The sequence below is a fragment of the Nyctibius grandis genome, chromosome 29, assembly GCF_013368605.1.
Source record: "Nyctibius grandis isolate bNycGra1 chromosome 29, bNycGra1.pri, whole genome shotgun sequence".
NCBI classification, from domain to species: Eukaryota; Metazoa; Chordata; class Aves; order Nyctibiiformes; family Nyctibiidae; genus Nyctibius; species Nyctibius grandis.
The window spans coordinates 1644393-1666795 of record NC_090686.1 but is presented as its reverse complement, the minus strand read 5'-3'; the positions used below and the strand labels follow the sequence as shown (position 1 = coordinate 1666795).

General features: G+C 40.4%; 2 protein-coding genes across 4 annotated transcripts in view; one reads left to right on the top strand and one right to left on the bottom strand.

Moving 5' to 3' along the window:
- IPPK (inositol-pentakisphosphate 2-kinase) overlaps positions 1-2718 on the bottom strand; it is a 59171-nt gene extending 56453 nt beyond the window's left edge. The window contains exons 1-2 of one of the 2 annotated variants that reach the window (XM_068419903.1): positions 2687-2718; positions 279-328 (exon numbers count right to left, since the gene is read on the bottom strand). The gene's annotated coding sequence lies outside the window, so the exon portion shown is untranslated. Of the gene's footprint in view, positions 1-278; positions 329-2537; positions 2625-2686 lie in introns of those variants that run through there. The other variant, XM_068419902.1, reaches the window with a different exon arrangement.
- Positions 2719-3036: 318 nt separating this feature from the next.
- On the top strand, positions 3037-18355 carry ATRIP (ATR interacting protein). Of its 2 annotated transcripts, XR_011049820.1 has the most exons (14): positions 3037-3462; positions 4410-4492; positions 6008-6178; positions 6818-6933; positions 7238-7398; positions 8774-8869; positions 9680-9809; positions 10984-11715; positions 12346-12488; positions 13102-13193; positions 14121-14204; positions 14474-14723; positions 15942-16873; positions 16983-18355. XR_011049820.1 is itself a non-coding variant. In XM_068419865.1 (13 exons), the coding sequence occupies exons 1-13, from the start codon at positions 3072-3074 to the stop codon at positions 16007-16009; spliced, it is 2517 nt and encodes an 838-aa protein (XP_068275966.1). In that variant the 5' UTR covers positions 3037-3071; the 3' UTR covers positions 16010-18355. The 2 variants fall into 2 exon arrangements, 1 of the variants encoding a protein (XP_068275966.1); XM_068419865.1 differs by having other exon boundaries at positions 15942-18355.
- Positions 18356-22403: the final 4048 nt, after the last annotated feature.

Sequence of the window (22403 nt, the reverse complement as noted above, 5' to 3'; positions counted from 1 at the left end):
TTCAATAACACAGCACCGGAGATGGTAATTAAACTATTTGGAAACACTGTACCAGCACAACTGAGCTGCTGTGCATGTCAGCTAAATAAACCGCTTATTTACTCATCAGACTGACGACTCACCATCTTCAAGCAGGAACCTAGGGCCAAGCCCTGTTAAAGTTGCAACTGCATAATTCCTAACATGGACTAGGTGGTGGCTGCATAATTCCTGCAACAGCTACCACATATATAACCTTTTTTCACAAAGAATTTTTTAGCTCATCAACTCAGACTTACTTTGTTGTTGTTCTGTTCATCGGCAAGTCATGTCTCTTTAGCAGGAGCACCTGGAGTAAAGGAAAGCAGAGTCAGTATCTTGGTTTATCTTGTTGAGAAGAAAGTGTGTGCAAGTATTCTATCATTCCATCTTTCCTCAACTTCAGCTAGAATAAAATGAGAAAGTAAAACTGAAGCTATATCACTTGTACAGTATATTATTATTTAAAAGTAAAAATAGTAATAATTAAAAAATAGCAATAATAATGATAGCACAAGCATATTCAATTATCAAAAAAAGCAGCATTAAGACCAAGTAAAATCTAAATCAAGTTCATTTTAGATTACTTAAATTAAGCCCTCAATACATGACTCTACAAACATAGCTGAAACAGAGCACTAGAACCTACAAGAGGAGGTTTTAAACAAAACAAGCAGTGTTGGTTTTACTCCATCTAGTAGAAGCATCTCTCTCTAAACATAATCAAATAAAATCATTCTTAAAAGCAAGAACTGCCTTTTCTTTATCCCTAGACTACAAAGACATGCATTACGTTACCTTTCCCACTACACAGAGAAAAAGACTATTTCCAAACACAAATAATGGTACCTTCAAGGATTTAAGCATCAGATCCCTCCATAATGCCACCAGTTTGGTATACTAATTAATAAAAACACAACTTTTTAGAAAACCAAAAATAAAATCTTAAGCCAGTACCTCAGAACTAAAGCAATACAAGTGTTGTCTCCCTCTGAGAGTGCCCCTTTTTTGTGCATCTGTGCTGACTAGATGCAGCTGTCCTGCCTGCTTACGCTCAGAGGGATCACCTGCTGTCACCTTAGCAGAGAATCTGGGATGAGAGAGCACAGCTGAGAACACTGACCCTCGGGGCTCGCTTTTGGCCCTACCGGCAGATCACTGGCTACTGCTGCTTATGCCAGAGCAGAGCATAGATAAAGCAAATTACAATCTAGTGATTACGTTTGCTGCACACAGAGGGAAATAGAGAAGTGAACAAGACAAATCGGAATTCTCTGACAGCAATTAGAAATATGTCATACTAACAGCACAGCGTTTTTCACTTCAAGACCCCCAAGGGATTTGTAAACTGATTTATAGCACTGAAAATTGTTACTAACCCTGTTTTAAAAATGTGCTGTAAGACTATTGTCTAGTCTACACTCAAAAAGTTTTTCAACATAGCTGTGACCTCACATCCACCAAAGTTATACAGAGCTTACATCAGCTGGAAGGTATATTTTTCAATCCACTTTCTACAGCTTTTAAAAACAGAATAAGATATGATTACAAAAGCAAGGTAATGCCAGTAAATTAATAGCAGGTTTTTAGCGCAGAATTTTTGTAAATATTGCCCTTCTCTGACACTATTATCTGTTATTGGTCCCATTTCATTGGGAAAAAAAAAAAAAAACAAACCTAAAAATAACCTATTTAAGATCCCATTTTCTTTGCTGAAGCAACTAAACATTCAACCCGTAAACAACATGGCTGCCAATGATTTAGCAGAGCAAGTGAAAAAGTACTCTGAGTACTACCTTTGCAGCTATACTAATGAGGGCAAATATTACAGGGCAAAGTGGTTTTTTTTGTAATGCACTGTTCTACAGACTCAAGTATTGGATTAGGACTGGTCGTCTGTTAGACTGACTAATACAATTTAAAAAAAAAAGGAAAAGACAAACTTTGAGGACATAACACCCCTTTGAGTCCGCAACAGAAAATCAGAGTAAGTGCTTTCGGGTCTTCGCAAGCATTATGAGCTGGCTGAGTAAAAATAATTTCCTCTCCTTACAGTCTTGTGCCTCATATTCCCATGGGGTACCAGCAAAACCACCACTGTGTATTTGTAGTCTCCTGTTCCTCTGCAGCTACCACAGGGTATCCTCAGAAAGAAAGGGTCAAGAATACAAGTGGCCTACCAGGACCACAGCTAGGATCCGTATCTGTCTACATATCTGGATGGTTTCTCAGTGAGCCTGTGCCACAGAGGTAAGAGCACTGTCTATAAGTCTCCAAGAGGTGAAGGCAGCAGAGGTGGCCCCATCTGATGGCTGGCAGTGCCATGACCGTGCGCTGGCACCCTCCCAGCACGTGGCCTGGCGCCATCTCGCCATGAAAAAGCTCAGGGCGCCGGCATGGCCATGCCACATGCCACGGGATGTGCCAGCACCCGGTCTGGCTCCCAGCAGCCCACCAACCGTGCCCTGCAGGGGGTGTACACCAGGCCATCACCAGCCGCTGCTCACGACCTCACTGACCTGGCACGGCGGCCCTGCCGCAGCCTCCACCTGCGAGGCCACATGAGGCCCAGCGGCCTCGCGCCCGCCGCCGCCACACCGCGGCGCAGCGCCCGGTGTTACCTCAGAGGGCCCGCCCCTCACCGCGGCGTGCCGTGACGTCACATCACCTGCGAGCGCCCTGACGTCAGCGGCCCCTCCCCCACTCCGCTCACTGACAGGACGAGCCTTCCCGCCGCCCTCAGCCGCCCCCCTCGCGCCCGCCCGCGCGCCGCGCGGCCAATCGGCGAGGCGCTTGCAGCGCGGGTCACCGCGACCAATCGCGGTTACGCTTACAGCCAGCTGCTGCGCGCCGGCCTTCGGTTTAACCCTCGGGGGCCGCGGTAGGTCGGGCGGCTGTCCCATTGGTCTGCGGGAAGCCCTGCCCGCCGCTGATTGGTAGGCGGCGCGTGGTAAGGCGTGGCTGGGCCGCTGGCACGGGGACCCGCTCAGGGCCCGCCCACGGCCCCGGTGCGTCCCCTGAGCCCCCCGGGGAGGCCGCCAGCGCCCCCCGCCATGGCGGCGCAGCCCCCCCTCGGGCCGCGGAAGCGGAGCGGCCAGGCGCTGTGCGGGGCCGGCTGGGCCGGGGCCGCGGCGGGAGGCGGCGGCGGGGCCCTGGAGAACGGCTTCCCGCCCCACAAGCGCCCCAAGAGCTCGGGGGCGGCTGGGCCCGAGGAGGGGCCGGGAGACCCCTTCGGGGACAACGACGACTTCACGGCGGACGACCTGGAGGAGATCGACATCTTGGCTTCGCAGGCGCTGTCGCAGGAGGCTGCGGGCGGCGCCGCGCCCCGGGCCGGCCCGCCGAAACACGCGTGGGGCGCCTTCGGACCGAGCGGCGCGGAGCGGCGGGCGGCCGCGGGGCTGCCCCGGGGCAGCGCCCCCGCTGCGGGGGGGAGGCTGAAAGGTCGGTGTGCCCGTGCGGCGCCCCGGGGGGGAGCGTGGTTGGGGCGCAGCGGGGTTTGGCGGTGTCAGGAGGGTAACGGCGGTGTTTCTCCTCCACGGTGTGCGAGGGGTGGGTGTCCGCCGGGACAGGCCGGTCTCGGGTCGAAGGCGATGCGGGTGTCGCTGACGCCTGGGTTCCTGAAGCCGCCCTGCGCCATTAAACAGTCTGGGAAGCTTGTCATCCCTGCAGGAATGGCTTCTGATGGCCAGATCCGGCGGTCAGAGCTCCACGGTGTATGCCAGGGGGTTCCAGAGCCAGCTAAAATTCGAAGAAATATCTGGAACACGCTGATACTGCATGTTAAACGTGTTAAGTAAACGCATTTCATAAACTTCTAACGTGCTCTAAGTATCGTTTACAGTATCATGCATGTTGGCTACCAGATTTTTTTTTTTCTAACCATTAATTTTCACTATTAAATGCATAATATGTCTCATATTAACAGTTGATTTTCAGCTTTACATTGAAAAAGCGTACAGGATCCAGGGGTTTGTCGTAATTAAAGTACACAGGGCTTAAATCCTCCAAGTGGGTTTTAGCAATGATAACGTTTGTAATCTCTCCAGGTCAAAAAGTTTTCAGTTAACCTTTATTTGTTCAGGGTGCGTTAACTAAAATTACCTTGGAGGAGATGCTTGCGCTTACGGTGGCTCATCTCACTGTTTTAAGATTGTAGAAATGTTTAAGGGGAGGGTTTTCTTCTCTGTTTGAAGGATTGATGCACAAGCACTAAAAAAGCGACTGTGGCGATTAGATGTGTGCAGTTTCCCTGTTTGTAGTGACAGGATAAATATTAAGATATTCAGATGTACGTAGTGGCAAATAACAAAACCTTGATGTTAAGTCATCAGTGATGCACATGCATCATCCGTGCTTCAGGACGGATCTTGGCTTTTTCTCTGCAACAGGAAGCAGTACAGAAGATAGTCTGATGAGAGACGCATTCCAGTTTGAAGTACTGCAAACACGGCATGAAGAAATCAAACAGAAGGTTAGCAATATCTTCCCCTCTCCTCTAAACATCACATTTTTTTGATAGGGCTGAAAGGTGGGATAAGTTCAGTTCCAAGTATCTCATTCTAATCAAGTTGATTAGTAATCTTTTAAATCCATGGATCTATTAAAAGCGTCATACTAGAAACAGCTCTCGTAATATTGAGAGCAATATTTTATTTCTTGATTAACAAGTGCTAATTTGTCAGTTTTACTCGTTTCCTGTCAAATCCATCCTCCTCCGTCCTGTCAGCTAGTCAGCAAGAGTTGTTTTGTCCAACTTCAAGATTTGAGAAAGTAAAGTGATATTTAAGTTGTATTGTGTTACTTTACTTTCTGATAATCCCTTATGGAAAGATACAACAGGGAAGAAAAAGGTGGAATAGTAAGAAGATACAAATGCCCATGCCAAGGCCATCCTTTCTTTGGCAGACAGCTTAGGAAGAATGTAAGACCTGAGGAAGTTTATGGTGATATTTTACCAGAATATTCTTTTAGCCTCTGGTAACATTTCATGTAGGTACTTCCTGATCCAGAAATAGTACATGTGTATTTAATATTCTTTAGTGTATTTTTTTTAATGCTTGCGTCGTCGTTCTTTGATACTTTTTAGTGTGAAGGAGGTCCACAGCTTAACACATTGTGTCAGGAAATTTCTTCTTTGATTTCATTTTGAACTTTGCACCTAGTGATTTTCAGTGGATGGGTCTTGGCTGTTCCGAGAGGCAGCAAACGCGGAATAACTTGTGCACAGCACTCACACCTTGATAGACCTTTGCTTCCTCACAGCTGTGCTTTCTCCCAGATGGGAGGGTTCTACCCTAGTTACCTTTCTCTCATCACCCTTACTTTTGTTCTCTGAATCTTCTCCGGTTCTATAATATCCTTCTTTATTGAGGAAGCTCCTACCTGTATACCACATTCAACATGGGACTAAACCATAATTTTACATAGTGGTATACACATGTCTTTCTGCTTTTTTCTCCATGCTTTTCTGAATAATTTATTCTATTATCTCTCCAAAGTCTTGTCTCTGAGTGGTGATGGCTGTTCAGAGAGTATTTGAGCCTATCTATGTTGTGAAGAGACTGTCTGGGGGTGGCAGCTTGTCTTTGCAGAGCATGCTTGTTGGCTGCTGTGCTAGATGAAATACTGTAATTAAATTATCGTTATCATCCAAACAATGAATAAATTAACAATGTGTGTGACTAGAATACTTTTCAAAGAAAGAACATAATCACAGAGAAGGGGGAAGAGAAAAATGGTCTCTGAGAGATACCAGGACGGTATATGAATACATACTGTCATTTTATGATTCTGTTAAAATTATACAGTAGCTGAGCCTGATTTAATCAGAAAAATATTAGAAGCAACATTGCAGAATTTCTGAACTGGGTTACAGAAGCAACTTTACTCCCTAGAAAGTATAAATATACCTACTTTTCAACCACGTAATGATATAAATACATACTTCTGGTTATATACATCCTTTCATGGATTCATCTGTTCGCAGCTGAAAGAAATGCAGGATGAAATTCTTACTAAAAATGGAGAAATTAAAATTTTGCGTGACTCAATGCAGCAGATGGAGTATGCTATGGAGGAACAGAAAAGATCATACATGCTGTTGGAACAGCAAAAATCTCAGACCCTCAACGAAAAAGAAAAAGAGTTCTCCAAAAAGGTTTGTAACTGTGTCAGTTTCCTGCATGTCACATGCAGAAGCTAAATTTATGACTTAATGATGTCACAGACCATCTAGTCAAAGGAAGAACATGTGTGAAATTTCCAAACTACGTATGCTTTTATTTTCTTACCTAGAAGAAAGCATTTGTAAGAACTGGCTGAGGGTTTTCTTCTGCCAAAATAAAAGAGTAAAATTCCAGTGGTAGCGGTTTTCATTTACTTGGTGCTTTCTTTCAGGCAATCCCAAGAACATTAAAATCGGAATGTATTTGAAAATGGAAAAAAGTGACAGAACGTGCTTTATGACTCTGATCAGATTGCTATTCCTGTTGCAGTCATCTTTCTGAAAGCCCTGAAGAGGGCAGTGGCTGCTTTTGTCCTGTTTCCTCTGCTGTTAGTCACGCTCTGCGTGGCACTTGGTCTGTCTTAAGTCATATGCTTCTTCCCTGAACTTTTGGCACTTGGTTCTAAGACACTGTTAATGGGACTAGCATACATAAAAACGGAGATCTTAAGCAGAGGTCACAGTAAGTAGACTGTAATCTTGAAACCTTATGGTAATTGTAGTTGCTCTGCAGTTACAGCCCCACTGAATTATTCTGTAACAGTAAAACTGTCTTTTTAATTCCTCTTTCAGTTACTGTCATTACAGTCAGAGTTGCAGTTCAAAGATGCAGAAATGAATGAATTAAGAACGCGACTTCAGAACTGTGAAAGAAGCAAACATGTTACTCAGACAGTTTTAACGCCAAGGTAGGAGTTTTGGAAAATGAGTTTGTGTTCCTTTTTACAGTGTATGTGCTTAAACAGGTAAAGAGGTTTTCTTTCTCCATATAACTCATAGCTCTGTTTTCTTGAAAAAATACAACCAAAAGAAGTCTGTTAACCTCTACGGAATTCTCTCAAAAAGAGCCTTCCTTGTATCTGTGACAGAAATGCAAAGAGTTTATAGTGAAGTACCTTTAAAACAACAGTTTAAATAGATCCTCATTTATTGTTTAATAAAATAATTACAAAAGAAATACCGATTCTTCTAAGTGTTTGATTTTTATTTTAGCCCGAAAAAGAATTTTGCAATACAAGTGAAATCAGAAGGATGTTCCCCACAGCCTGGAAAAAAATCTTTTCCTACAAAGGAATCTTTCAATGCTGAAATGTCCACTAGACCATCATGTTCTTCAGGAAATTTGATTGCCCCGACTGCTTCAATCAAAGAAGGTAAACCCGTGTACAACTTGCAACATTTTTAGCTGCATACGAACATTCTGCCTTAGATAAGGATTGTTGTACTGTGTGACTGAACAGTTTCGGTAAGTTCCCTGTAGAGAAAATCAAATGTTTTATTTTGGTTTTGCTTAAATTTCTTTCATTTTATACCAGTTGGCTTTAAATAGCTACGACAGAAATTTGTATCAAGATCATTTTAATTCACACCTTGGTAATGCCTGTCTACCAGATGCCAAGATGTCAATGATGAAGTGGCTGCTGGCCGTAATGAAAAACTTTCATTTATTATGTGATGAACTAAAATATCCAAATTGTTAATCTGCCTTTCTCATTGAATGAAGAAGAACAGGAAATAACTTGCCTATTTCTTCCATCGGTCTGCTAGTCAGCTAATGCATTTTTTGTATTCCTGTGGTTTTGGCTTTAAAGCTAACCTTTTTGGGGATTTTATTTTAAAGGGTACATATTTAGCCGTATTGAAAGAAACAACTGGAACAGTTGACTCATTCCCTCTTTTAAGTGTAGGGCAGTAATTCTCACAAAATTGTATCTTGAAATTCATTGAGTAAAGCTCAGGAAATGAATATATGCATGTATTTGAACATTGCTATAATACAAAACAAAAATGGTGTTTTCTAAATAGCAGCTGACTGCTGTGTTTCCAATAGGAAATAATGAATGGAAGAAATTTGGATATCATCAACTAATCCTTACAGGAAGAGTCATGAAAAATCTGAGATGTTACTGTCAGTTACAGTATTCAATCTGAAACTGCATGGGCAGTATGAACTCCATCAAAAAGAAAAAGGCAGTAGCCTTAAAGCATTAGCATTGGTATTTATTCAGGCCCCTGTTTGTTATGGTAACAACACCCAATACTCCTGTTTGTTTGAAAGTCACACTTGATTATTTGTCTTCTGGACCCCACAAGGCTTTTGGCTTTGGTTTGGTTAGTAATTGTGGCATATATAGGTGACTGAAGGATCATGAAATGCTCAAATATATATATTTTTTTTTTTTTAGAATTTTATGTTGATTTTTAACTAATGTAGTCATGTAAATCTCTGCTAGTAGTGAGAATTCAACTTAAGGTTTTGAGAGCAATAGCACAGAACAATCTGTGGAATATCTGACAGTAAAAGTGAAATTTTATTCACTTATTTATTTTGGGGAGCAATTCTACTTGCATCGCAGCTCTTAACTATTTTTGACATATCTGAGTTATACAGGACAAATTTTTTTACTGTTCTACTGTCTGTTTACTTAATATAAAACAGCTATGGCTAACTGAATGCGTTAAAGGATAGGTACAGATATTTAAGCAATGTAGTTCTCATATTAGACTCATAATTACTGTTTGTTTTAGACAGTAAGATAACCCATTCTGAAGTTTTATCCGTGAAGCATGAAGCAATGGGAAAAAACGGTTCCTACAACTCTGTACATAAACGGAACACACAAGGTAACTTAATTCTGTTAATACAGAAGTAGTGAGCCCTCCTGAGGAGCAGCTCAGGTGCCTTTACTAAGCAGCGTTGTGCTGAGGAGCCTGCTACGTACATTGCCACTGCACAGAGTAGTGGTGTTCAGCTAGTCGCTTTTTGCTTTGAATATTGTGATTTTGCAGTAAAACATTGCAGATTATATTATTATCTTGTTACTCTATTTAAGAAAAAAGTTTCCCTGGGTTTTGCTTTATGGAAGAATATGGATCAAGAAGCATCTTATAACAAGGCTGGCTCTTTCAGTATTAATGTATTATGTTTTTTACTGTAAACTGATATAAAAACAGGAAAAATGTACCTGTTTTTTTTTAAATGAAGTTAAAAACAACAAAGCAACATTTACAACAGTCAGCACCAGGAAGTCTTCAGGGTACTATTTTTATTTCTGATTCAGAATAGAATTGCATCACATAATTTTAATGTCTGGACTGGAACGTGGAGGGCAAGTCATCAGGATAGTTGGGATATATGATTATTTGGCTCAAGATACTTTGCTGATACCAGATTTTAATTAAAATATCTCTAAATATAATTTGGTTAATATTTAAATTGTATCTTAAATTCATTTTTCTGAAAATCATTCTCTTCTAGAGAATTATTCTCTACAAGAGCTCTTTTGTAGAGAAAAAGGATTTGTAATGAAAAAATTATTTTGAAGTTGAGAGCACTATAAGTAAGGTCAATCTTTGGAAATACTAATTTTTTGTTGTTGTTGATGTTGCAGTTGATGGTAAAGCTACTCCAAAGACAATTATGTATCCTTTCAGGTTCTCTCTTACTAAATGCACTGATGAAGCAGCCCATTGTCCCTGGGTCATTACTAGGACTCTGCCATCTTCTTAGCAGTAACTCCGAGACTCTGCCTGGAGCTGTACTGCAGCCTGACTATGTGGATACGTAAGTGTTAGTTTTTGTTAAACTGTATCATCTGGCATGTTCTTAGTATAGTGGCATTCTCTCTACTAAGAAATGCTTACTCAGGTAGGATAGCTCAGTCCTTGCGTTAAATGCTGTTTTGCTTACAACATTTAATGCAAAATTTGGAACATCATTCTGCATCTTTGATTATTAATCTTTGATTATCGTAGATACTAAACAGTGGAACAACACTAACACATAAACTAGGTTAATTATGTGTTAGGGGAAGGCACAGAAACATGTAAAACCCAGGAGTGACTGTTAGCAGCTGCTATTGTTAACCACTTAAGGACATAAAACTTGTATTGCAATGAGGGAAGCATATAAACATGATCATGAGTTAAATGGGAAGAAAATGTGATCAAAAGAATGGTAGGCTTTATATCTTCAAAGTCTAAACTATGTACAATTTATGTGCAATTTTCCAAGATATAGTGACCTGTAAAGCATTTTAAATATGAATATTGGATATAAATTATAATCATTTTTCACTTTAAAGAATTAGACTGTAGCTCCTGAAATACCTTTGCTTTTCTGATATGTTATTTTATTAGTAATTCTTGTGGTTTGTGTGTTCATAGCAAGGCTCATGTCTCATTGCTCTTGCCATTTATGCAAGCAGAGGTGGTGCATTTGGCCTTTGTAGCTGCAGTTTGACTAGTTAATAGCTGAAGGCTCTCTCTCCCTCATCTCTCTGGCCAAGAAAATAATTTTTTATTGCTGTTGTAGTCCTTTGAAGGCCCCTACACATTACAGATCAGTAACGTACAGATACTTCTTCTTCCCAGAAGCTACCAAATAACACCAGGGGAAGATAAGAATATATGACAGGTTATCAAAAGCATGGAACTGGGAAGCCAGTGTTTGAAATGTAGTTCCAGACAATTGTCTTCTAGTGAGCCGCTGAAGTTACTCAACTGTGAGCTCTGACTACTTTCACAAGACCTAGGAATGCTTTGAAATTGCTCTTCCATGCAGTTATCAAGGAGTAGGATTTTTTTTTTCCCAATTTACGTTTTATTTCGGGAACAGACATCTCTTATTACTCTACCCTTTCTATTATTTGATTCAGAATATGGATAACTCAAATTTCAACTATGTTCTCTGCCTCTTCTTTTGAAATATTTCCCTTCTTTTAATTTTATTTGGACAGGAAGTCCACACAACTACCCAGGAGCAGGACAACTCAAGAAGAAATTGCTCCTGTTGTATCCCTGAGAGAAGCTCAAAAACTTGCAATAACAGGCTTGAACTTGATTGCTATGGACGAAGGATTATCTGAAGAAAGCCCAACAGAAAGCAGGAGAGAGTTCTTGCACCTCACACGCTGCAAGATCCGAGGCGCCGTGCATCTCTTGCCCTTGGTAGAACACCATATTGGTGCATACTGTCAAGCAGTACAATTGGCGGACAAGTCAGTAAATGGTTCTTGTGGAAACCATTCAGCTGTTCCTTCCAGAACCAACACAAATATGGTGTCAAGTAAGGAGGACTTCAGGTTGTCTCTTGAAGAAACTACAGTTATATCACTGGGTATTCTTTATTATTTGGCATTTTATAGCTGGGATGTTGTCCACACACTGCTATCTACTGAAGTGGAAAAAAGTTCTGCTGTTGGAGATGAACAGGTTTCCAAGATGGACAACAATGTGTTATGTGATAATCAGTGTGATAATAAAGAAGATACCAGGACACAAGGAGGGCTGCCTGTAGCTCCACAGGATGCTCCCAATAGTGATCGAGCTCAACATTCTTTGTTTAAAAAGCTGCTTCAGGTTTTAGCTTTTTCTGCTACAAGAGGCTCCCAGGATGATAGTATACTGAACCAAAGCCTAAAAGTTTTGGTGAAATTAGCTGAAAACTCAACAATGGACTTGCTAATGAAGTAAGTCAGTAACAGCTTTAAAATTATTTCAGATTCTGTTGTTTAGCAGTTTTCATTCTCTATTGAGACTAATTTGTGCAGATGACAGTAGAAGTTTTGACATGTATGGAAGAATATCACATTTCTCAGATGACCTTTGAGAAGCAGCCTTGGCTGGTAATGAATGTGGTAATTGCCCCTGATCAATAACAAGATTTTCTTAGGATGTTTATATGAAGCAGATGCTGTTGCCTCATTGCATACCTGTCACTTGAAAGAAAACTTCTTAAGGCCCATATGCAGTTGATCAGAGTATCTATAACATTCATTTTGGGTTTTTTGCAATTGCTGTGAGACGCGTAAAGAATGAAAGCACAGGGTCTCCTTCTGGTACATAAAATGCCACTCTCAAAAGCGAGACAGTTTGTTTGCTCATGGTCTAATATACACAACCATAGTAAATTGCAGACCTACTGCCAAATGTAACAGAATATGTTTTTCAGTATACCTTGTATTTATGACACTGAAGTAGAGATCAGGTATGTTTTGAATGGCTAAAAAGGCACTGATGATGATGCTGTGTACAAGAAATAGTGTATTTTCAACTTGTCAGTGCATTTCCCATTTCTAACTCGGATTTTTCTTTTGAAGTTTTCAGCACTTACTGAGTAGCCAGATACTGCTCCGTTGTCTGTGTCCAGAGACCCCTTTGCCTGCTGTCCTTTTGACCGTGAGACTGTTGTCTATTCTTGCTCAACACCACATGTTGGTTGCTCAGCTTTGTTCTCGTTCAGGTAAAAGACTGCATAACACAGAGAACTGTTATCAGTTGAATGTTAGTTAATATGACTAAAAGTAATGCAAACAGGCCTTGCTCCAAGGTGTTAAAACCCCAAAAGGCAAAAAGCCTGCTATATTACCTGAAAACGTGTTTTCTAGGGCAGCGTTTCAGTTATTGCTTGAACAGTATTTTGTCTTGTGGTATCTGTCTACATACGGTGCTTTTGATACCCATGTGGATTTTTAAAACTACTTTGCAGATGAATGCTTATTATATTAAAGGTTGATGAGGAAAAAAGGGCTTTTGAGGAGTTGACATCTAATTTATCTGTGCTCATGACACTGTTGAGTTTAGGGATTCCAGTACTCTGCATGACAAATATTCTTTGTCTAGTTCCTTATGAATGAAGTAGGACAGTATTACCACAAACATATAAAAAGTTTAGGGATACTAGTTTCGTCAGCACTGCTTAAGATGTCTGAAGTAAAGCAAGAAGTTGAGCCTGTATCAGGGGTCACAGGATAGCACTCCACATATTTTCTGAAATGTTTTCTTGTGTGACAAAACTCATTTTTGTCATAAACAATTGATTAGTTGGGAAAAGAACAAAGTTATCTCTGTTTCAGACACCTGCCGCCTTCTTGCACTGTACATGTATATTACATCAAGGCCAGATAAATCAGCATCTGAAATGCTTTGGCTTCAGCTGGAACAAGAGGTAACCACAGCTGTTTGTTCATATGCTTTTTCCTGCTATTTCCAGCTGGGGGAGTGGGAGGAGCAGGGCAATGCACAAATTGTTCAAAAACAAGTTCTTTCTCCAGCTGAGACAGAACGAACACTGAAAGTATTGGCATGCAGTAAGGGATTACATCGATTTTTAAGAGTAGCTGCTTGAAACTGAATCAGTAACTATTCTTAAAGAGAACAGTCAGTCATAGCAGAAGTAGTTAAGTCACTCAAAAAGCAAGAAGGATCCTAGGATGGCTGTAAATGGTCAAGACTAAGCCTTATTTTGCTTTTAGATCGATAGAGGAGTAAAAGGAAGCAGGATCTATGATTTGTTTTGATTGTATTAATTGCTTCTGAACTGTGTCTTGTGAGTTATTATATACAAAAGGCAGTCTTTAGTGATTTAGGACTATATTCATTCTCTTCACTGGAAATACTAGCTTGCTGTATAATAGTCATGATTATACACAGGAAGAATAGCTTTTGAGTTTAATTTGTATTGTCTGTACTGACAGTGGTGACTTGTTGGAGGTTCTACCATTTTGTTTCACTTCTGCTCTCACTTGAAAGAATTTTGAACCATTTTCATTATTCCTCTACCCACATTGTTATATTAAGCGTAAACATATTATTTGTATGCAGTGAATTAAGGCCCACTGCACCTCGTTAGCCTTTCTCATCAGAAAGTTGAAAAAGGTTCTGTGCAAGGCAAATTCTATGTCTGTAAAGTTTAACAGGGAAAAAACTAAGAATTTTTGGGGGTAGGAAAGATCAACTGTTAAGAAAAAAAGAATAATGTTCGAAACTAGTAATGAAATGCATTTGTACCTCCCTTTATTTGCAGCTTAATTGTTTAATAATTCTGCAGAACCCTAGTACTCATTATAATGCAATCTGTGTGTTTTTATAATAGACAGTTAGACTCCTGACAAGGTGTATGCGCTGTTCCAGTCCCGCGGTTTTATTGCCTGTCACAGACTGCCAATGTAATCTCGAGGTACGTCACTCCAGTGGCTGCGTTTAATCTCCTGAGAACTGAAAGGTACCCCTAACAATGCTGAAATAGCTTTTTGCCCCTTTTTTTAGTTACAATGAAACAGAAGTGTACCGTACTTCAAAGGATGCCACCTTCTAGGAAGCTTACTTTTGCTTGCTAGAAACTACTCTGAAATTTGAAGAGATTAATCAGTAAAGTTCATAAAGAAATAAGTTTTCCACTACTATAATTTTACTTTGTGTACTGAGGCACTTTTTTTCCTCTCGCAGGTGGTTAAGGCACTAATTATAATGTTACATAGACAGTGGATGAAGATTAGAAGATCAGAGAACAGCTTGTGTGCATATAAGGAACAAATTATTCAGTTCTTACGGGACGCTGTTTTACTCTTACACAGCCTATCTCAGAAAGATAAACTGTTTCATGAACACTATTTGGAAGTTCTCCATCAATATGACCAAGCCATGCCAAGCATAAGAGCCATTCTCAAAAAGACTCAAAAATTGAGTGCCTGTGAAGGTAAAACCAGTCAAATGATAACTCTGGCTTTTTTCCATGCTGTAGAAATGGAAATTCCACTTCTGTCCCTTTCTTCATTTAACAAGCACCCCCTACCAAATACCACGGATGGTTGTTGCTCAGACCTCTGAAGGCAGGCCATAGTCTAGTGCTTCTCAAACTTCATTATACTGAATCACTACTCTTACTAGTCTTCTTTAATAGTTTTATCTTGTTTTTCTCTCCATAGAAATATGCCCCTACTATCTGATCAAACAAAATCCTATACTCCAGTTCTCTTTAGTAGAACAATCTGCACTATATGTTACCTTATTTAAAAAAAAAAAAACAAACCCAAACCATTATTCCAAGTCTCCAACTAGCATTACAGCTTCTCTCTGCAATTATGGGTTTTTTCCCCCCCCTGCAATCCTTAACATCTCTTTCTTCTTCCTCTTCCCTCTTCTACCCCCAACCTTCCTCCATTACCCCAAAAGCTTCTCTAGCCCATGTCCATCAGGACTTGCCTCTTGCTTTGCACACTTTTGGTGTCCATTTCCTAGAGAGAGCTGATCTCATGGAATTGCCTCTCCTCCTTGTACCTTGATGCCATTTCTTCGTTCACTCCTGGCATTACTTATATGCATGTTGTAGAGCTGATGTGAAGATTGTGCTCCTATGTCAGTATGTGGTTTGCTACAAGGTATCAGACAAGGCATCTGGTCTTACTCAGAGCCAGAGCGATAAATCCTTCCTTGTTGGTGTACGTAACAGTGCAAGGGCTTGTGCTTTTGGGGATGGTGGTGCACATGTGCACTTGCAAACCCGTAGTTAGCATTCAGCTTCGTCCTTTAAAACACAAAATACTATGCTTTTGTCTAGTGGCTTTTTAAAATTAGTTAACAAAACTGAGGTTTTAAACTTAACAAGTAGTAAGAACTAGCTGTAAGATAACTAAGTGCCCTTTACTGTTTTTCCACTAATAGCTAAATTTAATTGACTGTCCAAGATAGTTCTCTCCATTAATGCCTAAAAAGGTATCAAAGAAAGGAGGGGAAGAAGTTTGTATGACAAAACACGTATCTAAAGACCTGTTTGCACTGAATCTTGAAAAAGGATATTTGCTGTAGCCTTCTACAGTCAGTATGTTTTAAAATGCAAACAGATACCAGCTCTAATTATACTATATCAAGTAGAAAAATGACTCTCTGAAACATGGTTTTGTTGTTGTTGTTGCAGAGCTGATTTTGGACGAATTGTATCCCCCTGAGCCAGAAGCAGAAGACCAAGGAATGGACTCCAGCTAGCTAACGCCTAGCAAAGATCTCTGTCCTTCCTCCTCTAAATCATAATAATCATTGCCAGTGTAAATCTGAAATTTAAATCATCTATTTTATTAAGTGATAATCTAAAGGTTGCACTCAAATGCAGCACAACTAAGACATTTCTTTGTTGTGATTATTTTATTTAAGCACCATCTAAATGTAGCTGAAAGCAAAGAAATTTTGATGTAAGAATTATACTGCAATGTACTGTTTTGCTGTGCAAAACCACTCAATGGCTTATGACTGGTTCTGTTGATGAATTTCATCCTTTATGAAATTTCTGTGAATGGAATGGAAATTTCACTATTGTATTCTCCATTTTACTGTGACTACAGCTGAATTTATGATGCTGAATGTACTGAGATGTTTGGGATCACTGAGTTCATATGAAAGTCTTTTGAACATACTTGTTTCTTTTGCAGCTGTAACACTTTCTTGTTTGATTTTCAAAATTTTCATGTTGATATTAGTAAACAGTTAACTGTGATTTTAAAAACCTTTCTAGAAATAACCTACAGTTGGCAGTTCAGTTCTGAGCAAGAAATTCAAAGCCCTGTAATGATCACCTGAGTTCACTCATTTTTCTGTTTCATGAATCTGCTGAAAATGTAACTATTGAGATGCCAAAACAAAAAATACTAGAACTTCTTTTTTTAAAAAGTTACCTCACAAGAGGTGAGAGAAGGATATACAAATGTGTGCAGAATTACTGTTTTTTTGGTTGTAGTATCTGGGTAGGCACTGCAATGAAAGTGAATGAGCATCTCATTCCTAGGATGCAGCACTGATGACTGGAGGAAGAACTGTTGCCATACCCTTTCAAGTGTGTATGATTATCAGCTGCAGGTATCAGCTGAACCTTAGACCCTAAAAAGGGAAGTGTGAGTCCTAACAACATGAGCCTACAGGTTTGTATTTTTAAATAATTTGGAAAGCTTTTTTCGTTTTTTGACAGATACTTGATTCAGAACAAGACTGGCTCCAGGGACGAGGAGGAGGAGGAGACACAGTACTACAGTGGGAAGGAAGCCCTTGGAAAATTGGGAAACATCCAGTTCTCTGGTCATAACCCAAAGAGGCTGCGTCCTGCCTTGGTGGGCCTGAGCAAAGAGCCCCACTCCAGTGTGCTGAACAAGCTCTTGACTTGGCTTTCACTTTTGAAGAGAGCTTTCCCAGAAACAGCTATGCAGGAACAACCAGTGCAGTAATCCAGCATTTCCCTAGGGCCACAGCTCCTAGGTACAACGCTCCACTCCTTCTTCCCACAACAGAGCCTGGGGATAAGCCTTGTCTGAGCAGTGGCTGGCAGAACTCCACCAGGCAGGGCAAGTTCGTTTCTGTACAACACAAGCTGCCAGCCGCTCCTCTTAGTAACAGGGCTCGAGTCCCTTGTAGCATCTGGAGAACTGCCATTTTCCTGCTTATATGCTGCAAGGAAGGACACACAGGCACATAACAGCAAAACCTTCAGAGTCCCTGTATGCTTGCATGGTAACTACCCTAGAACTGCCACCAGGGCACTGGACAAGACATGCTGCAAAGGTTTCAATGTGACAAAACCATTTGACTTGCCCACTTCAAAAAAAAAAAAACCAAACCCCACAACAAAAAAAACCCAACACAGCACCTCCTGGCCTTTAGGATTAGAGAGAAGAGCTTCAGAATGACAATTAAAAGACCCTTCCTTACTCAAAACCAAAGTAAACATTAGGGCTATTTTTAAAGAATTATCTTATGAGCATAAGCAGTGATAAAGCAGTCCCTGGCAGTTAGCCTGCTGTGAGTGGCAAACAGCTCCTAACAAACATAATAGTCACACTATCCCAAAATGCAGTGACTTACCATCCCTTTTCAACTGCTCTGTGCTGTTCTCACCACCTAATTTCTCTAAACATAATTCAAGTTTATAGAGATAAGATGCATTTAAACCCTTTCTTTGGGTGAACAGACAAAATGAACTGTTAAAGAAGAGTGGACAAAAAACAGCTGAAGAATTCCAAGTTGTTGAAAACAATCCAAAGTTACAAAAACTGGTTTAAAAAATTCCTGGCCTCATCTAAAGGGCGTGTGTATGGCAACTTGGTGAAAGGCAATAGCGTGTTACTGCTAAACTTCATGTGAGCGTTATCTGTGGAAAAAAATGCTAGGAAAATACCCCTAATGTTCCCTTCTGGCACTGCATCCCCTCCCATCCACCCACTCTACAGACAACACCCTAACACATGTACAACTACACTGATCGTTTTCTCCCGCTTTTGACTTTAAAGTGGTATAGCCCAGGCTATATACAAACAAACCAACCCAAACCCTGCACCTTCACCATTAAAAATGACAGTAACATCATGGTATTACTAAATTAAACTAGCTTTTAAAAATGAAGGCATTTTCTGTAATGGAAAAGCTCATGCTCCTAAGGGAAAAATGAGGCTGCACTCCTAAAGAGAAAAGGCAGACATAGGTACACTTATAGAACTGCCATAATTCATTATTAAGTAATTTACAGTGACCAATCTTTTGTCAGGATTATTGCAGGATTGTACTGACCTTCAGTAATTCTTCCCTTTTTACATTCTCTTGGAATTTTTTCTTGGGATTAAAGAGATCCAATCAAGTGTACAACAGCTGATCATCCCCTGAAAAAAAATGAAGCATTTTTACAGATTATGGGGCTACTGGTTTACTATCTTCATGACCTAAAAATAACAGAACTCAGAGTGTTCTCATCAGACGCTCCCTGAAGAATTCACAGCATAGCAGCTCTTTTTCAAGGCCAGTTTTTATTTTCCCAACATTATAGATAAGCTGTACCTCTGTATTAACAGAGAAAAGGAATTTACTCTGGCATCAAGTACAGTCACAGGACTGCATAATGAAGTATTGAGCAACAACCACCACCACTAGTCATGTTCCATACATGATTATCACATTCCTCAGTCAGCAGCAGCCACCCATCTGTTTTCTTGCCCGTGGGGATAGCAACTAGAGTTTCCCCTTGGCTGAAAGCTGAGCTAAGTATAGCTGGCTTTTTCCTCTTCAATGAACTGTACTGAGCAGGCGGGACTAAAGCTAGGCAGGAGCTGGATGAAGAAAGCAAGCACCTCCACTAGCTTACCCATTACTCAGGCAACTTTATGCAAAAAGGAGGATGACAGCCTTGCTGACTTGTCTTTTAAGATCTACTGACACTACCCCCTGAAGAGTCGCAGCACAGGAGGAGGTATCATTGCATTGCTAAGCATCTTCCTGTGGTGATTCAAGGACCTGAGGCACTGCATGGATTCAAAGGCACAGCAGTTTATTTCTACTAAAGCTACGTATAGAGATAAAGTAAGTGGCGCTTCGTTGACTAGAATATTTAAGGAATTTGCACAGGTAACACTTTATTTTCTAAAACTTGCAGAATCATTGACTAGTTGAGGTTGGAAGGGGCCTCTGTAGGTCACCTAGTCCAGTCCCCAATCAAAGCAAACTTCCACAGACTAGACAAACAACAGCTTTGTGTCATGTCAGGCCTCAAAACACGTTTTTATACAACAAGCTGTAATAGGTGAAGATGGCAAATACAAAATACCTCATCATGTAGCATACAATATCCAACCCGAGTTGTTTTCCCTCTGATATCCCTCTAGTGTGAACTGCTGCTTAAGAAAGTCTAGCCTGTGCTAGACTATTAGAACAGTAAGTTATTTTAACCATCAAATAATGTTTTTATGTTACAGTCAGTAAGATTATTTATGGTTATATTAAGGTCAAATGCAGCAGTTTCGATCTGCCTGTGCAGAGATTGCCTTAGCTGCTGTGAATGTAATAGCAAATGCAAACTTATGTTTAAAGTGTATATTGTTAAAAACTATAAATCATTGGTTAGAATTTAGCAGACTGATAAGGAAAAGGTGGTCTGTGAGCTTTGTAAAGACCTACAAACTCACCGAGGCTGAAGTTTATCAAAATGCTTCCAAGAGTGAGGGCCAACACCAACACATTCAGTATGAACCTTAACTGCAAATAGCTAGCGATGTGCTGAGCACACTGTCCCTGCAGCAGACAGGTACAGTTCACCTTGGACTAATTTTAAAAATGTTTAGTCCTAAAGCTTGTAAGTGAAATAGTGCTCTGAGCAGCTGCTCGAAGCGGTAACCTGCTTTTGAAAATATCTAGAGGAAAGAGTTTATTTTCATATTCGTTATTACATTCCAACCACATAACTGCAGAGTCTCCTACCAGAGATAACAGAACAGTAATTTTTTTTTTGTCTAGCATTTTGAGGATGTAGCCGACAATTTGTTTTGCTAAAGACCTTTACAGCACAGCTGCGCCGCAACACCTGTCCAGCAGTCTGTAAAGCAGATCCTACCTGATTCCAGGGACAAAGTAAAATCGGGGAGTGAACCACAGAAACCAACTGCAGGAGTGAGAAATGTTAGCATGAAAAGTCTCCAGTAACTGATGCAAAAGTTATTTTAACTGCAGTAAGAGAAAGAAGATATCAGAGGTTAATTTATACATATCTTGAACTGTTCTTCACTATAGTGAAACAAAAAGTGAAGCAGCCACCCTACTTGTCCGTTTGCAGGAAAGGACAAACACTGAGGGACAGCACCGAGACAGAAACAGCATCACTTCCGAACCCGCAGAGCACGCTGCAGCTGCAGGGGAACCCAAGAGGGCCTGTGCCTCACTGTGCCAGGCAGAGCCTCCTCGCTATCCAGAATTGACAAAAGTAGTTGTGCCTCAAACCTAAAGAAATCACTTTACAACAGAAGGACATCCTTTATAACATGGCTGACTCGCCCTCAGTGGAGACTGCCATAAGGAGGTGAAGCAGAGGAGACTACTCCATCAATACAGATGACTGAGCTCTTGAAAGGGTAAAATAATATATATTCTTCAACTTTGTCTCACCTCTAACAGGTTTAACTTGGGTACTTTTTCTCCCCCTCCTATACAGCTTACTTAAAAGCTGTAAATCTGACCAGTTCCTGTGATGCAGGCTACACTAACAAGTAGATGAGGTCAAATAGTAACCAGAGGGGGAAAAAATAGGCCCCAAACCACTGGCTAAAGCAAACCTGGCAAGTTTTCAGACATGCCTAGATACGATACTAAGTTCCCATACTTGGGGAAAAAAAAAAATAAAGGAGAGAATTGCTTGTTCGGCAATAATTGCTAAAGTTTTTCCCTCCTTTGTGTCCAGCTCCTCCATGCAACCCTGCTGTGAGTTTTAAGACGTATGCCAAGTTTTGTTCTGGAAAAATTCACACTACCATAAACAACTGCTGATTAAACATTACGAAAACATAACCAGCAGTATTCCTCCCCTAACCCTGGGCTCTCATCTTTTTAGTTCAGCGGTTTCCTCTCCTATATGACATTTTGCTGCAATTTTAGAGGGTGAAGGTACCTTTGAAACCTTAACTAACAGAAATTCTATTGAGAAAATGTGAAATAAAATTGGAAGTGAAATGATCTGCATTTCACCTGCAACACATTATGACCCTGCAGCTCAAACTCCAACAAATCCAAGTAGTAACATTACAAAACTACCTGATTATTCCATGATAAACAACTCTTTCAGAACAAGTTGGGGGGGGGGGGTGGTTTGCAGGTTTTGTTTTTTGGTGTGTGTGCATCCCAACTCCCTTTCTTTTAAACCCTACGTTGGAAACTTAGCTGGCAATTCAAGGTAATAATGATTATACACTGAATACCCTCAACCAATTCAGTACTACTTGGTGTCTTATAAAAAGCATTCTTGACCTGCTCAAAGAAAATATTTTCAAGCAAAGGACTAATGAGTCAGGAGTATGAATACAACATTTCAAAAGCATTTTTTCAAAACTATTGAAAGTACACAACACCAGCAAAAATGTTTTAACACAGAGCAGAAAGCATCACTTACCACACGTTGAATTGGTCAAGTTGATAAATGAGGCATGATATTCAACACACAAGTCAAAATACATGTTGAGAAGATATTAAACTTTAATCTAATTATAGACTTCCTTGAAGTCTACCGTCTTGTCTACACTAGACTTTTCAAAACGTCGGGATTTGTTAGCTAATGCATTCAAACTTCATGCATTTAAATTTACTCCTCAGGCTAGAGAAGGCCTTAGAATTGATCCTTTTAGGTTAGCTTTGAAGAACAGTATCAGAATATCATTCAGGAGCTTATATTGTCCTTGCTTTATCTTGTGACCTGTAATTTTGATTATGCTTCAGTCTCCACTACCAAAAGTCATATTCATGATACAAGGTGACTTAAAGTACACTTGGTAACACGAGCTGTCAAACACAAGGAAGTAAAATGTAGTTTTGCAGATACACTCCTAAATAATACTCAAATTGAGGCTAAGAAAACAAAATTGATAGAATA

Bases quoted from the DNA above. Each gene is read 5' to 3' on its own strand.
- ATRIP (XM_068419865.1), top strand. From the start codon at position 3,072: ATGGCGGCGCAGCCCCCCCTCGGGCCGCGGAAGCGGAGCGGCCAGGCG. The intron at 7,399-8,773 runs GTAAACCCGTGT...TGTTTGTTTTAG, and splicing joins GACTGCTTCAATCAAAGAAG to ACAGTAAGATAACCCATTCT. The intron at 12,489-13,101 runs GTAAAAGACTGC...TCTCTGTTTCAG, and splicing joins TCAGCTTTGTTCTCGTTCAG to ACACCTGCCGCCTTCTTGCA.